Source organism: Hemiscyllium ocellatum, chromosome 41 (genome assembly GCF_020745735.1).
Source record: "Hemiscyllium ocellatum isolate sHemOce1 chromosome 41, sHemOce1.pat.X.cur, whole genome shotgun sequence".
Lineage (NCBI taxonomy): Eukaryota > Metazoa > Chordata > Chondrichthyes > Orectolobiformes > Hemiscylliidae > Hemiscyllium > Hemiscyllium ocellatum.
This window is the reverse complement of record NC_083441.1, coordinates 5,757,717-5,774,088: the sequence shown is the minus strand read 5'-3', so window position 1 is coordinate 5,774,088 and position 16,372 is coordinate 5,757,717. Positions and strand designations below refer to the sequence as shown.

Below are 16,372 nucleotides of genomic sequence, written 5' to 3'. Positions count from 1 at the left end.
GGCTCCTCCCTCCTGACGGCGATCTCTCGTTATTATTCATCACTGGTTCAAACCCCCACCCCCTCCACCATTCCCAACGGAAACAGCTCCCACCCCATCCCCTCACCCCCCCCCCCCACCCCAACCCCCCACCCTGCAAGTGCAGGGACTCTGTACAGTCACTGGAGCCTGACTGATGGCGCCAGCCGGGCGGGGGGCGCAGAGGGGAAGGAGGGAAGGGGGAGGCGAAGGAAATCAGATGGTGCTCCCCACCCTCCCGCTTCCCCCCTCCCCACCCCCTGCAGCGGGACAGCCAGAGAGCGGGCCCCTCTTCAGATCAGCACACTGGTGACTGGCAGCTTCAGGGATCGCCCAGCCTGGGGCACAACGATGGGCTCATCCTCCTCCACCAGCTCTGTGAGACAGGGAGAGAGACGGACAGAGGGAGAGAGGGAGGGAGAGAGACGGAGAGACACGGACAGAGGGAGAAAGGGAGGGGGAGGGAGATAGGGAGAGAGGGAGAGAGAGACACGGACAGAGGGAGAGAGAGATTGACAGAGACAGAGGGAGAGGCAGAGAAAGTGTGATGGAGAGAGAGACGGAGAGAGAGAGAGAGAGACGGAGAGAGAGAGACGGAGAGAGAGAGACGGAGAGAGAGAGAGACGGAGAGAGAGAGACGGAGAGAGAGAGAGACGGAGAGAGAGAGACGGAGAGAGAAAGACACGGACAGAGGAAGAGAGGGAGAGAGTGACAGAGAGAGAGAGACAGACAGAGACAGTGAGAGAGACCGAGACAGAGAGATTGAGAGACCGAGAGAGTGAGAGACAGAGAGCGCGAGCGAGCGACAGAGAGAGAGAGACAGAGAGAGAGGGAGACACAGAGAGAGAGAGAGAGAGAAAGACACAGAGACAAAGAGAGAGAGTCAGACAGACAGAGAGAGAAAAAGAGGCGAGGGTGATAGAGAGAGATGGGAGGGAAAAACAGTATTAAAGAAGCAGAGCTGCACTTCCACGCTACGTGCGCACACACTCGCGATGGACGCAACAGACTCTCTTTCTCTCAGACTAATCAGACCAGCTTCTGGTGGGTGGGGGCAGGAGAGCAGAGGAGAGGGTCTCCACTTCCCGGGAGAGATTGCAGAGGGCACCGTCATTCCCATCAAACGCACAGAGGGTTCATTGGTGGACACGTCCACTCGAAGCGCACAAAGTCGGGGAATGGAGTTTGGACCGAGTGGATGAGCAGAGACAGCTCCAGGGACGAGGGGTCACAGATGGAGGGCAATGGGGGAGAGACCCAGAGGGAGGGAGGGACAGGGATTGAGGGCGATGGGGGAGAGACCCAGAGGGAGGGAGGGACAGGGATTGAGGGCGATGGGGGGAGAGCCCCAGAGGGAGGGAGGGACAGGGATTGAGGGCAATGGGGGAGAGACCCAGAGGGAGGGAGGGACAGGGATTGAGGGCGATGGGGGGAGAGCCCCAGAGGGAGGGAGGGACAGGGATTGAGGGCGATGGGGGAGAGCCCCAGAGGGAGGGAGGGACAGGGATTGAGGGCGATGGGGGAGAGCCCCAGAGGGAGGGAGGGACAGGGATTGAGGGCGATGGGGGAGAGACCCAGAGGGAGGGAGGGACAGGGATTGAGGGCGATGGGGGAGAGCCCCAGAGGGAGGGAGGGACAGGGATTGAGGGCGATGGGGGGAGAGCCCCAGAGGGAGGGAGGGACAGGGGTTGAGGGCGATGGGGGAGTGACCCAGAGTGAGGGAGGGACAGGGATTGAGGGCGATGGGGGGAGAGCCCCAGAGGGAGGGAGGGACAGGGGTTGAGGGCGATGGGGGAGTGACCCAGAGTGAGGGAGGGACAGGGATTGAGGGCGATGGGGGAGAGAGGAGGAAGGTGACTGGGCGAACTGTTGGGGGTGGGTAGTGTCTGATTGGTTGGGGGGGGGGATGGAGCGTCTCTGTGCTCTCTGGCACAGGGGCGAGTGGCCTAACCTCGAGGCTGACTCTAGTCACCTGTCACTGCTGTCAGCGCAGGCGAGAGAAGCTGGGGCCTGGGCTGGCTCTGAATACGATTCTGTGCTCCTCAGTCTGTCTCACCTACAACACAACCAAAGCAGAGAGTCACTACGCTCTATCAGACACGGAGAGTGGCCCCGTGAGGGGCAGGCACTGTCCCCCGTCCCCACAGCACGGACGCTGCCACCCCGTCCCCACAGCACGGACACTGTCCCCCTTCCCCACAGCACGGACACTGTCCCCCCGTCCCCACAGCACGGACACTGTCCCCCACAGCACGGACACTGTCCCCCCGTCCCCACAGCACGGACACTGTCCCCCCGTCCCCACGGCACGGACACTGTCCACCCGTCCCCACAGCACGGACACTGTCCCCCTTCCCCACGGCACGGACACTGTCCCCCACAGCACGGACACTGTCCCCCTTCCCCACGGCACGGACACTGTCCCCCTTCCCCACGGCACGGACACTGTCCCCCGTCCCCACAGCACGGACACTGTCCCCCCGTCCCCACGGCACGGACACTGTCCACTGTCCCCCACAGCACGGACACTGTCCCCCCGTCCCCACAGCACGGACACTGTCCCCCTTCCCCACGGCACGGACACTGTCCCCCCGTCCCCACGGCACGGACACTGTCCCCCGTCCCCACAGCACGGACACTGTCCCCCTTCCCCACGGCACGGACACTGTCCCCATTCCCCACGGCACGGACACTGTCCCCCCGTCCCCACAGCACGGACACTGTCCCCCCGTCCCCACAGCACGGACACTGTCCCCCACAGCACGGACACTGTCCCCCCTTCCCCACAGCACGGACACTGTCCCCCACAGCACGGACACTGTCCCCCCGTCCCCACAGCACGGACACTGTCCCCCCGTCCCCACAGCACGGACACTGTCCCCCCGTCCCCACGGCACGGACACTGTCCCCCCGTCCCCACGGCACGGACACTGTCCCCCACAGCACGGTCACTGCCCCCCGTCCCCACAGCACGGACACTGTCCCCCACAGCACGGTCACTGCCCCCCGTCCCCACAGCACGGACACTGTCCCCCCGTCCCCTCAGCACGGACACTGTCCCCCCGTCCCCTCAGCACGGACACTGTCCCCCCGTCCCCACAGCACGGACACTGTCCCCCCGTCCCCACGGCACGGACACCGTGCCCCCGTCCCCACAGCACGGACACTGTCCCCCTTCCCCACGGCACGGACACTGTCCCCCCGTCCCCACAGCACGGACACTGTCCCCCCGTCCCCACGGCACGGACACTGTCCCCCCTCCCCCACAGCACGGACACTGTCCCCCCGTCCCCACAGCACGGACACTGTCCCCCACTTCCCCACAGCACGGACACTGTCCCCCTTGCCCACGGCACGGACACTGTCCCCCCGTCCCCACAGCACGGACACTGTCCCCCCGTCCCCTCAGCACGGACACTGTCCCCCCGTCCCCACAGCACGGACACTGTCCCCCCGTCCCCACGGCACGGACACCGTGCCCCCGTCCCCACAGCACGGACACTGTCCCCCTTCCCCACGGCACGGACACTGTCCCCCCGTCCCCACAGCACGGACACTGTCCCCCCGTCCCCACGGCACGGACACTGTCCCCCCTCCCCCACAGCACGGACACTGTCCCCCCGTCCCCACAGCACGGACACTGCCCCCCATCCCCACAGCACGGACACTGTCCCCCCGTCCCCTCAGCACGGACACTGTCCCCCCGTCCCCACGGCACGGACACTGTCCCCCGTCCCCACAGCACGGACACTGTCCCCCTGTCCCCACAGCACGGACACTGTCCCCCTTGCCCACGGCACGGACACTGTCCCCCCGTCCCCACGGCACGGACACTGTCCCCCCGTCCCCACAGCACGGACACTGTCCCCCTTCCCCACAGCACGGACACTGTCCCCCGTCCCCATAGCACGGACACTGTCCCCCTTCCCCACAGCACGGACACTGTCCCCCCGTCCCCACAGAACGGACACTGTCCCCCACTTCCCCACAGCACGGACACTGTCCCCCCGTCCCCACAGCACGGACACTGTCCCCCTTCCCCACAGCACGGACACTGTCCCCCCGTCCCCACAGCACGGACACTGTCACCCCCGTCCCCACAGCACGGACACTGTCCCCCTTCCCCACAGCACGGACACTGTCCCCCGTCCCCATAGCACGGACACTGTCCCCCTTCCCCACAGCACGGACACTGTCCCCCCGTCCCCACAGCACGGACACTGTCCCCCACTTCCCCACAGCACGGACACTGTCCCCCCGTCCCCACAGCACGGACACTGTCCCCCTTCCCCACGGCACGGACACTGTCCCCCTGTCCCCACAGCACGGACACTGTCCCCCCTCCCCCACAGCACGGACACTGTCCCCCCGTCCCCACAGCACGGACACTGTCCCCCCTCCCCCACAGCACGGACACTGTCCCCCCGTCCCCACAGCACGGACACTGTCCCCCCGTCCCCACAGCACGGACACTGTCCCCCCTCCCCCACAGCACGGACACTGTCCCCCCGTCCCCACAGCACGGACACTGTCCCCCCGTCCCCACAGCACGGACACTGTCCCCCTTCCCCACAGCACGGACACTGTCCCCCCGTCCCCACAGCACGGACACTGTCCCCCGTCCCCACGGCACGGACACTGTCCCCCGTCCCCACAGCACGGACACTGTCCCCCCTCCCCCACAGCACGGACACTGTCCCCCTTCCCCACAGCACGGACACTGTGCCCCCGTCCCCACAGCACGGACACTGTCCCCCCGTCCCCACAGCACGGACACTGTCCCCCCTTCCCCACAGCACGGACACTGTCCCCCCTTCCCCACAGCACGGACACTGTCCCCCGTCCCCACAGCACGGACACTGTCCCCCTTCCCCACGGCACGGACACTGTCCCCCCGTCCCCACGGCACGGACACTGTCCCCCTTCCCCACGGCACGGACACTGTCCCCCAGTCCCCAAGGCACGGACACTGTCCCCCCGTCCCCACAGCACGGACACTGTCCCCCCGTCCCCACAGCACGGACACTGTCCCCCCGTCCCCACGGCACGGACACTGTCCCCCGTCCCCACGGCACGGACACTGTCCCCCCTTCCCCACAGCACGGACACTGTCCCCCCGTCCCCTCAGCACGGACACTGTCCCCCCGTCCCCACAGCACGGACACTGTCCCCCACAGCACGGACACTGCCCCCCGTCCCCACAGCACGGACACTGTCCCCCACTTCCCTACAGCACGGACACTGTCCCCCTTCCCCACGGCACGGACACTGTCCCCCCTTCCCCACGGCACGGACACTGTCCCCCCGTCCCCACAGCACGGACACTGTCCCCCCGTCCCCACAGCACGGACACTGTCCCCCTTCCCCACAGCACGGACACTGTCCCCCCTTCCCCACGGCACGGACACTGTCCCCCCGTCCCCACAGCACGGACACTGTCCCCCCGTCCCCACGGCACGGACACTGTCCCCCCGTCCCCACAGCACGGACACTGTCCCCCCGTCCCCACGGCACGGACACTGTCCCCCCGTCCCCACAGCACGGACACTGTCCCCCACTTCCCCACGGCACGGACACTGTCCCCCTTGCCCACGGCACGGACACTGTCCCCCCGTCCCCACGGCACGGACACTGTCCCCCGTCCCCACAGCACGGACACTGTCCCCCGTCCCCACGGCACGGACACTGTCCCCCCGTCCCCACAGCACGGACACTGTCCACTGTCCCCCACAGCACGGACACTGTCCCCCCGTCCCCACAGCACGGACACTGTCCCCCCGTCCCCACAGCACGGACACTGTCCCCCCGTCCCCACAGCACGGACACTGTCCCCCCGTCCCCACGGCACGGACACTGTCCCCCACAGCACGGTCACTGCCCCCCGTCCCCACAGCACGGACACTGTCCCCCACAGCACGGTCACTGCCCCCCGTCCCCACAGCACGGACACTGTCCCCCCGTCCCCTCAGCACGGACACTGTCCCCCCGTCCCCTCAGCACGGACACTGTCCCCCCGTCCCCACAGCACGGACACTGTCCCCCCGTCCCCACAGCACGGACACTGTCCCCCACTTCCCCACAGCACGGACACTGTCCCCCGTCCCCACAGCACGGACACTGTCCCCCCGTCCCCTCAGCACGGACACTGTCCCCCCGTCCCCTCAGCACGGACACTGTCCCCCGTCCCCACGGCACGGACACTGTCCCCCCGTCCCCACAGCACGGACACTGTCCCCCCGTCCCCTCAGCACGGACACTGTCCCCCCGTCCCCACAGCACGGACACTGTCCCCCCGTCCCCACGGCACGGACACCGTGCCCCCGTCCCCACAGCACGGACACTGTCCCCCTTCCCCACGGCACGGACACTGTCCCCCCGTCCCCACAGCACGGACACTGTCCCCCCGTCCCCACGGCACGGACACTGTCCCCCCTCCCCCACAGCACGGACACTGTCCCCCCGTCCCCACAGCACGGACACTGCCCCCCATCCCCACAGCACGGACACTGTCCCCCCGTCCCCTCAGCACGGACACTGTCCCCCGTCCCCACAGCACGGACACTGTCCCCCCGTCCCCACGGCACGGACACTGTCCCCCCGTCCCCACAGCACGGACACTGTCCCCCGTCCCCACAGCACGGACACTGTCCCCCGTCCCCACGGCACGGACACTGTCCCCCCGTCCCCACAGCACGGACACTGCCCCCCATCCCCACAGCACGGACACTGTCCCCCCGTCCCCACAGCACGGACACTGTCCCCCCGTCCCCACAGCACGGTCACTGCCCCCCGTCCCCACAGCACGGACACTGTCCCCCCGTCCCCACAGCACGGACACTGTCCCCCCGTCCCCACAGCACGGACACTGTCCCCCCGTCCCCACAGCACGGACACTGTCCCCCCTCCCCCACAGCACGGACACTGTCCCCCCGTCCCCACGGCACGGACACTGTCCCCCGTCCCCACAGCACGGACACTGTCCCCCTTCCCCACGGCACGGACACTGTCCCCCCGTCCCCACGGCACAGACACTGTCCCCCGTCCCCACAGCACGGACACTGTCCCCCCTTCCCCACAGCACGGACACTGTCCCCCCTTCCCCACAGCACGGACACTGTCCCCCGTCCCCACGGCACGGACACTGTCCCCCATCCCCACGGCACGGACACTGTCCCCCCGTCCCCACAGCACGGACACTGTCCCCCTTGCCCACGGCACGGACACTGTCCCCCCGTCCCCACGGCACGGACACTGTCCCCCGTCCCCACAGCACGGACACTGTCCCCCTTCCCCACGGCACGGACACTGTCCCCCCGTCCCCACAGCACGGACACTGTCCCCCGTCCCCACAGCACGGACACTGTCCCCCCGTCCCCACAGCACGGACACTGTCCCCCCGTCCCCACAGCACGGACACTGTCCCCCTTGCCCACGGCACGGACACTGTCCCCCCGTCCCCACGGCACGGACACTGTCCCCCCGTCCCCACAGCACGGACACTGTCCCCCTTCCCCACAGCACGGACACTGTCCCCCGTCCCCATAGCACGGACACTGTCCCCCTTCCCCACAGCACGGACACTGTCCCCCCGTCCCCACAGAACGGACACTGTCCCCCACTTCCCCACAGCACGGACACTGTCCCCCCGTCCCCACAGCACGGACACTGTCCCCCTTCCCCACAGCACGGACACTGTCCCCCCGTCCCCACAGCACGGACACTGTCACCCCCGTCCCCACAGCACGGACACTGTCCCCCTTCCCCACAGCACGGACACTGTCCCCCGTCCCCATAGCACGGACACTGTCCCCCTTCCCCACAGCACGGACACTGTCCCCCCGTCCCCACAGCACGGACACTGTCCCCCCGTCCCCACAGCACGGACACTGTCCCCCCGTCCCCACAGCACGGACACTGTCCCCCTTCCCCACAGCACGGACACTGTCCCCCGTCCCCATAGCACGGACACTGTCCCCCGTCCCCACAGCACGGACACTGTCCCCCCGTCCCCACAGCACGGACACTGTCCCCTCGTCCCCACAGCACGGACACTGTCCCCCACTTCCCCACAGCACGGACACTGTCCCCCGTCCCCACAGCACGGACACTGTCCCCCTTCCCCACGGCACGGACACTGTCCCCCTGTCCCCACAGCACGGACACTGTCCCCCCTCCCCCACAGCACGGACACTGTCCCCCCGTCCCCACAGCACGGACACTGTCCCCCCTCCCCCACAGCACGGACACTGTCCCCCCGTCCCCACAGCACGGACACTGTCCCCCGTCCCCACAGCACGGACACTGTCCCCCGTCCCTACAGCACGGACACTGTCCCCCGTCCCCACAGCACGGACACTGTCCCCCGTCCCCACGGCACGGACACTGTCCCCCGTCCCCACAGCACGGACACTGTCCCCCCTCCCCCACAGCACGGACACTGTCCCCCTTCCCCACAGCACGGACACTGTGCCCCCGTCCCCACAGCACGGACACTGTCCCCCCGTCCCCACAGCACGGACACTGTCCCCCCTTCCCCACAGCACGGACACTGTCCCCCCTTCCCCACAGCACGGACACTGTCCCCCGTCCCCACAGCACGGACACTGTCCCCCTTCCCCACGGCACGGACACTGTCCCCCCGTCCCCACGGCACGGACACTGTCCCCCTTCCCCACGGCACGGACACTGTCCCCCAGTCCCCAAGGCACGGACACTGTCCCCCCGTCCCCACAGCACGGACACTGTCCCCCCGTCCCCACAGCACGGACACTGTCCCCCCGTCCCCACGGCACGGACACTGTCCCCCGTCCCCACGGCACGGACACTGTCCCCCCTTCCCCACAGCACGGACACTGTCCCCCCGTCCCCTCAGCACGGACACTGTCCCCCCGTCCCCACAGCACGGACACTGTCCCCCACAGCACGGACACTGCCCCCCGTCCCCACAGCACGGACACTGTCCCCCACTTCCCTACAGCACGGACACTGTCCCCCGTCCCCACAGCACGGACACTGTCCCCCCGTCCCCACGGCACGGACACTGTCCCCCCGTCCCCACAGCACGGACACTGTCCCCCCGTCCCCACGGCACGGACACTGTCCCCCCGTCCCCACAGCACGGACACTGTCCCCCACTTCCCCACGGCACGGACACTGTCCCCCTTGCCCACGGCACGGACACTGTCCCCCCGTCCCCACGGCACGGACACTGTCCCCCGTCCCCACAGCACGGACACTGTCCCCCTTCCCCACGGCACGGACACTGTCCCCCCGTCCCCACAGCACGGACACTGTCCCCCTGTCCCCACAGCACGGACACTGTCCCCCACAGCACGGACACTGTCCCCCCTGTCCCCACAGCACGGACACTGTCCCCCACAGCACGGACACTGTCCCCCCGTCCCCACAGCACGGACACTGTCCCCCTGTCCCCACAGCACGGACACTGTCCCCCACAGCACGGACACTGTCCCCCCGTCCCCACAGCACGGACACTGTCCCCCACGGCACGGACACTGTCCCCCTTCCCCACAGCACGGACACTGTCCCCCCGTCCCCACAGCACGGACACTGTCCCCCTTCCCCACAGCACGGACACTGTCCCCCTTCCCCACAGCACGGACACTGTCCCCCGTCCCCATAGCACGGACACTGTCCCCCTTCCCCACAGCACGGACACTGTCCCCCCGTCCCCACAGCACGGACACTGTCCCCCACTTCCCCACAGCACGGACACTGTCCCCCAGTCCCCACAGCACGGACACTGTCCCCCTTCCCCACAGCACGGACACTGTCCCCCTTCCCCACAGCACGGACACTGTCCCCCTTCCCCACAGCACGGACACTGTCCCCCTTCCCCACAGCACGGACACTGTCCCCCCGTCCCCACAGCACGGACACTGTCCCCCTTCCCCACAGCACGGACACTGTCCCCCCGTCCCCACAGCACGGACACTGTCCCCCACTTCCCCACAGCACGGACACTGTCCCCCCTTCCCCACAGCACGGACACTGTCCCCCTTCCCCACGGCACGGACACTGTCCCCCGTCCCCATAGCACGGACACTGTCCCCCTTCCCCACAGCACGGACACTGTCCCCCTTCCCCACAGCACGGACACTGTCCCCCGTCCCCACAGCACGGACACTGTCCCCCCGTCCCCACAGCACGGACACTGTCCCCCACAGCACGGTCACTGCCCCCCGTCCCCACGGCACGGACACTGTCCCCCGTCCCCACAGCACGGACACTGTCCCCCCGTCCCCACAGCACGGACACTGTCCCCCTTCCCCACGGCACGGACACTGTCCCCCCTTCCCCACAGCACGGACACCGTCCCCCGTCCCCACAGCACAGACACTGTCCCCCCGTCCCCACAGCACGGACACTGTCCCCCGTCCCCACAGCACGGACACTGTCCCCCCTCCCCCACAGCACGGACACCGTCCCCCATCCCCACAGCACGGACACTGTCCCCCCCGTCCCCACAGCACGGACACTGTCCCCCCTTCCCCACAGCACGGACACTGTCCCCCCTTCCCCACAGCACGGACACTGTCCCCCGTCCCCACAGCACGGACACTGTCCCCCTTCCCCACGGCACGGACACTGTCCCCCCGTCCCCACGGCACGGACACTGTCCCCCTTCCCCACGGCACGGACACTGTCCCCCAGTCCCCAAGGCACGGACACTGTCCCCCCGTCCCCACAGCACGGACACTGTCCCCCGTCCCCACAGCACGGACACTGTCCCCCCTCCCCCACAGCACGGACACTGTCCCCCGTCCCCACAGCACGGACACTGTCCCCCCGTCCCCACGGCACGGACACTGTCCACTGTCCCCCACAGCACGGACACTGTCCCCCCGTCCCCACGGCACGGACACTGCCCCCCGTCCCCACGGCACGGACACTGTCCCCCCGTCCCCTCAGCACGGACACTGTCCCCCCGTCCCCACAGCACGGACACTGTCCCCCACAGCACGGACACTGCCCCCCGTCCCCTCAGCACGGACACTGTCCCCCGTCCCCACAGCACGGACACTGTCCCCCACAGCACGGACACTGCCCCCCGTCCCCACGGCACGGACACTGTCCCCCGTCCCCACAGCACGGACACTGTCCCCCCGTCCCCACGGCACGGACACTGTCCCCCCGTCCCCACAGCACGGACACTGTCCCCCGTCCCCACGGCACGGACACTGTCCCCCCGTCCCCACAGCACGGACACTGTCCCCCTTGCCCACGGCACGGACACTGTCCCCCGTCCCCACGGCACGGACACTGTCCCCCGTCCCCACAGCACGGACACTGTCCCCCTTCCCCACGGCACGGACACTGTCCCCCCGTCCCCACAGCACGGACACTGTCCCCCTGTCCCCACAGCACGGACACTGTCCCCCACAGCACGGACACTGTCCCCCCGTCCCCACAGCACGGACACTGTCCCCCTTCCCCACAGCACGGACACTGTCCCCCCGTCCCCACAGCACGGACACTGTCCCCCTTCCCCACAGCACGGACACTGTCCCCCTTCCCCACAGCACGGACACTGTCCCCCGTCCCCATAGCACGGACACTGTCCCCCTTCCCCACAGCACGGACACTGTCCCCCCGTCCCCACAGCACGGACACTGTCCCCCTTCCCCACAGCACGGACACTGTCCCCCGTCCCCACAGCACGGACACTGTCCCCCCGTCCCCACAGCACGGACACTGTCCCACTTCCCCACAGCACGGACACTGTCCCCCCGTCCCCACAGCACGGACACTGTCCCCACAGCACGGACACTGTCCCCCTTCCCCACGGCACGGACACTGTCCCCCACTTCCCCACAGCACGGACACTGTCCCCCCGTCCCCACAGCACGGACACTGTCCCCACAGCACGGACACTGTCCCCCCGTCCCCACAGCACGGACACTGTCCCCCTTCCCCACAGCACGGACACTGTCCCCCCGTCCCCACAGCACGGACACTGTCCCCCTTCCCCACAGCACGGACACTGTCCCCCCGTCCCCACAGCACGGACACTGTCCCCCACTTCCCCACAGCACGGACACTGTCCCCCCTTCCCCACGGCACGGACACTGTCCCCCTTCCCCACAGCACGGACACTGTCCCCCGTCCCCACGGCACGGACACTGTCCCCCACTTCCCTACAGCACGGACACTGTCCCCCGTCCCCACAGCACGGACACTGTCCCCCCTTCCCCACGGCACGGACACTGTCCCCCCGTCCCCACAGCACGGACACTGTCCCCCTTCCCCACGGCACGGACACTGTCCCCCCGTCCCCACGGCACGGACACTGTCCCCCATCCCCACGGCACGGACACTGTCCCCTCGTCCCCACAGCACGGACACTGTCCCCCACTTCCCCACAGCACGGACACTGTGCCCCCGTCCCCACGGCACGGACACTGTCCCCCCGTCCCCACAGCACGGACACTGTCCCCCTGTCCCCACAGCACGGACACTGTCCCCCCGTCCCCACAGCACGGACACTGTCCCCCCGTCCCCACAGCACGGACACTGTCCCCCTTGCCCACGGCACGGACACTGTCCCCCGTCCCCACGGCACGGACACTGTCCCCCGTCCCCACGGCACGGACACTGTCCCCCTTCCCCACGGCACGGACACTGTCCCCCCTTCCCCACGGCACGGACACTGTCCCCCGTCCCCACAGCACGGACACTGTCCCCCCGTCCCCACAGCACGGACACTGTCCCCCCGTCCCCACAGCACGGACACTGTCCCCCTTCCCCACAGCACGGACACTGTCCCCCGTCCCCACAGCACGGACACTGTCCCCCTTCCCCACAGCACGGACACTGTCCCCCTTCCCCACAGCACGGACACTGTCCCCCGTCCCCATAGCACGGACACTGTCCCCCTTCCCCACAGCACGGACACTGTCCCCCCGTCCCCACAGCACGGACACTGTCCCCCACTTCCCCACAGCACGGACACTGTCCCCCCGTCCCCACAGCACGGACACTGTCCCCCCTTCCCCACAGCACGGACACTGTCCCCCTTCCCCACGGCACGGACACTGTCCCCCTGTCCCCACAGCACGGACACTGTCCCCCCTCCCCCACAGCACGGACACTGTCCCCCGTCCCCACAGCACGGACACTGTCCCCCACTTCCCTACAGCACGGACACTGTCCCCCCGTCCCCACAGCACGGACACTGTCCCCCCTTCCCCACGGCACGGACACTGTCCCCCCGTCCCCACAGCACGGACACTGTCCCCCTTCCCCACGGCACGGACACTGTCCCCCCGTCCCCACGGCACGGACACTGTCCCCCATCCCCACGGCACGGACACTGTCCCCCGTCCCCACAGCACGGACACTGTCCCCCCTCCCCCACAGCACGGACACTGTCCCCCTTCCCCACAGCACGGACACTGTGCCCCCGTCCCCACAGCACGGACACTGTCCCCCCGTCCCCACAGCACGGACACTGTCCCCCCTTCCCCACAGCACGGACACTGTCCCCCTTCCCCACGGCACGGACACTGTCCCCCACGGCACGGACACTGTGCCCCCTTCCCACGGCACGGACACCGTCCCCCTTCCCCACAGCACGGACACTGTCCCCCACGGCACGGACACTGTCCCCCCGTCCCCACGGCACGGACACTGTCCCCCCGTCCCCACGGCACGGACACTGTGCCCCCGTCCCCACAGCACGGACACTGTGCCCCTGTCCCCACAGCACGGACACTGTGCCCCTGTCCCCACGGCACGGACACTGTCCCCCTTCCCCACGGCACGGACACTGTCCCCCCGTCCCCACAGCACGGACACTGTCCCCCGTCCCCACAGCACGGACACTGTCCCCCCGTCCCCACAGCACGGACACTGTCCCCCCGTCCCCACAGCACGGACACTGTCCCCACTTCCCCACAGCACGGACACTGTCCCCCGTCCCCACAGCACGGACACTGTCCCCCGTCCCCACAGCACGGACACTGTCCCCCGTCCCCACAGCACGGACACTGTCCCCCCTTCCCCACAGCACGGACACTGTCCCCCCGTCCCCACAGCACGGACACTGTCCCCCTTCCCACAGCACGGACACTGTCCCCCCTTTCCCACAGCACGGACACTGTCCCCCCTTCCCCACAGCATCGACAGTGCCCAATTCCCCAGTGCACAACCTCCCTCCCCACAGCACGGACACTACCTGTGTCGCCAGTGCACAACGTCCCTTCCCAAAGAACGGTCACTGTACCCTTACCCAGTCCACAAAATACCAACCCAAAGCACAGATACTACCTCCTTCCCCAGTGCACATCGTCCCTTCCACCAGCACGGTCACGATCGCTCTCTCGGTGACCGGGCCCCAGGCCCCTTTTCCACCCATTTCTCTCTCGCCTCCCACCCCCCCCCCACCGCCAATCACGCCAAGCCGAGATGCCTGGTTCCTCAGAAAGGGCTTTTGCCTGAAATGCCCACTCTACTGCTCCGCACAGCTGCCGGACCCTGCCTGCGCACTTCCAGCGCCCTACCCTGGACTTTACCCTTCACCATCACCGCGAGCGGGGGCAGTGTGTAGGGAGTGGGGACAGTGTGTAGGGAGTGGGGACAGTGTGTAGGGAGTGGGGACAGTGTGTGCTGTAGGGAGTGGGGACAGTGTGTCGGGAGTGGGGACAGTGTGTAGGGAGTGGGGACAGTGTGTGCTGTAGGGAGTGCGGACAGTGTGGAGGGAGTGGGGACAGTGTGTGCTGTAGGGAGTGGGGACAGTGTGTAGGGAGTGGGGACAGTGTGTGCTGTAGGGAGTGGGGACAGTGTGTAGGGAGTGGGGACAGTGTGTGCTGTAGGGAGTGGGGACAGTGTGTAGGGAGTGGGGACAGTGTGTAGGGAGTGGGGACAGTGTGTGGGGAGTGGGGACAGTGTGTGCTGTAGGGAGTGGGGACAGTGTGTAGGGAGTGGGGACAGTGTGTGGGGAGTGGGGACAGTGTGTGCTGTAGGGAGTGGGGACAGTGTGTAGGGAGTGGGGACAGTGTGTAGGGAGTGGGGACAGTGTGTGGGGAGTGGGGACAGTGTGTGCTGTAGGGAGTGGGGACAGCGCTTGCTGAAAGGAGTGGGGACAGTGTGGGGGGCGTGGGGACAGTGTGTGGGGCGTGGGGACAGTGTGTGCTGTAGGGAGTGGGGACAGTGTGTAGGGAGTGGGGACAGTGTGTGCTGTAGGGAATGGGGACAGTGTGTAGGGAGTGGGGACAGTGTGTAGGGAGTGGGGGGACAGTGTGTGCTGTAGGGAGTGGGGACAGCGCTTGCTGAAAGGAGTGGGGACAGTGTGGGGGGCGTGGGGACAGTGTGTGGGGCGTGGGGACAGTGTGTGGGGCGTGGGGACAGTGTGTAGGGAGTGGGGGACAGTGTGTAGGGAGTGGGGACAGTGTGTGCTGTAGGGAGTGGGGACAGTGTGTAGGGAGTGGGGACAGTGTGTGGGGTGTGGGGACAGTGTGTGCTGTAGGGAGTGGGGACAGTGTGGAGGGAGTGGGGACAGTGTGTAGGGAGTGGGGACAGTGTGTGGGGCGTGGGGACAGTGTGTGGGGCGTGGGGACAGTGTGTGGGGCGTGGGGACAGTGTGTGGGGCGTGGGGACAGTGTGTAGGGAGTGGGGACAGTGTGTAGGGAGTGGGGACAGTGTGTGGGGAGTGGGGACAGTGTGTGCTGTAGGGAATGGGGGACAGTGTGTGCTGTAGGGAATGGGGACAGTATGTAGGGAGTGGGGACAGTGTGTGGGAGTGGGGACAGTGTGTAGGGAGTGGGGACAGTGTGTAGGGAGTGGGGACAGTGTGTGGGGAGTGGGGACAGTGTGTGCTGTAGGGAATGGGGACAGTGTGTGCTGTAGGGACTGGGGACAGTGTGTAGGGAGTGGGGACAGTGTGTGCTGTAGGGGGTGGGGACAGTGTGTAGGGAGTGGGGACAGTGTGTGGGGCGTGGGGACAGTGTGTGGGGCGTAGGGACAGTGTGTGGGGCGTGGGGACAGTGTGTAGGGAGTGGGGACAGTGTGTAGGGAGTGGGGACAGTGTGTAGGGAGTGGGGACAGTGTGTAGGGAGTGGGGACAGTGTGTGCTGTAGGGAGTGGGGACAGTGTGTAGGGAGTGGGGACAGTGTGTGGGGAGTGGGGACAGTGTGTGGGGAGTGGGGACAGTGTGTAGGGAGTGGGGACAGTGTGTGCTGGAGGGAGTGGGGACAGTGTGTAGGGAGTGGGGACAGTGTGTGCTGTATGGAATGGGGACAGTGTGTAGGGAGTGGGGGACAGTGTGTAGGGAGTGGGGACAGTGTGTGCTGTAGGGAATGGGGACAGTGTGTAGGGAGTGGGGACAGTGTGTGGG

The 16,372-nt window shown here is 68.0% G+C and overlaps 1 protein-coding gene across 2 annotated transcripts in view; it reads right to left on the bottom strand.

The window, feature by feature from the left end:
* Nucleotides 1–130: 130 nt before the first annotated feature.
* The window catches only part of spns1 (SPNS lysolipid transporter 1, lysophospholipid), a 60,446-nt gene continuing 44,204 nt past the window's right edge, over nt 131–16,372 (bottom strand). For both annotated transcript variants that reach the window (XM_060853530.1, XM_060853531.1), the window contains exon 12: nt 131–394. In XM_060853530.1, the coding sequence (XP_060709513.1) occupies nt 312–394 (83 nt within the window). In that variant the 3' untranslated portion in view covers nt 131–311. The remainder of the gene's footprint in view (nt 395–16,372) is intronic.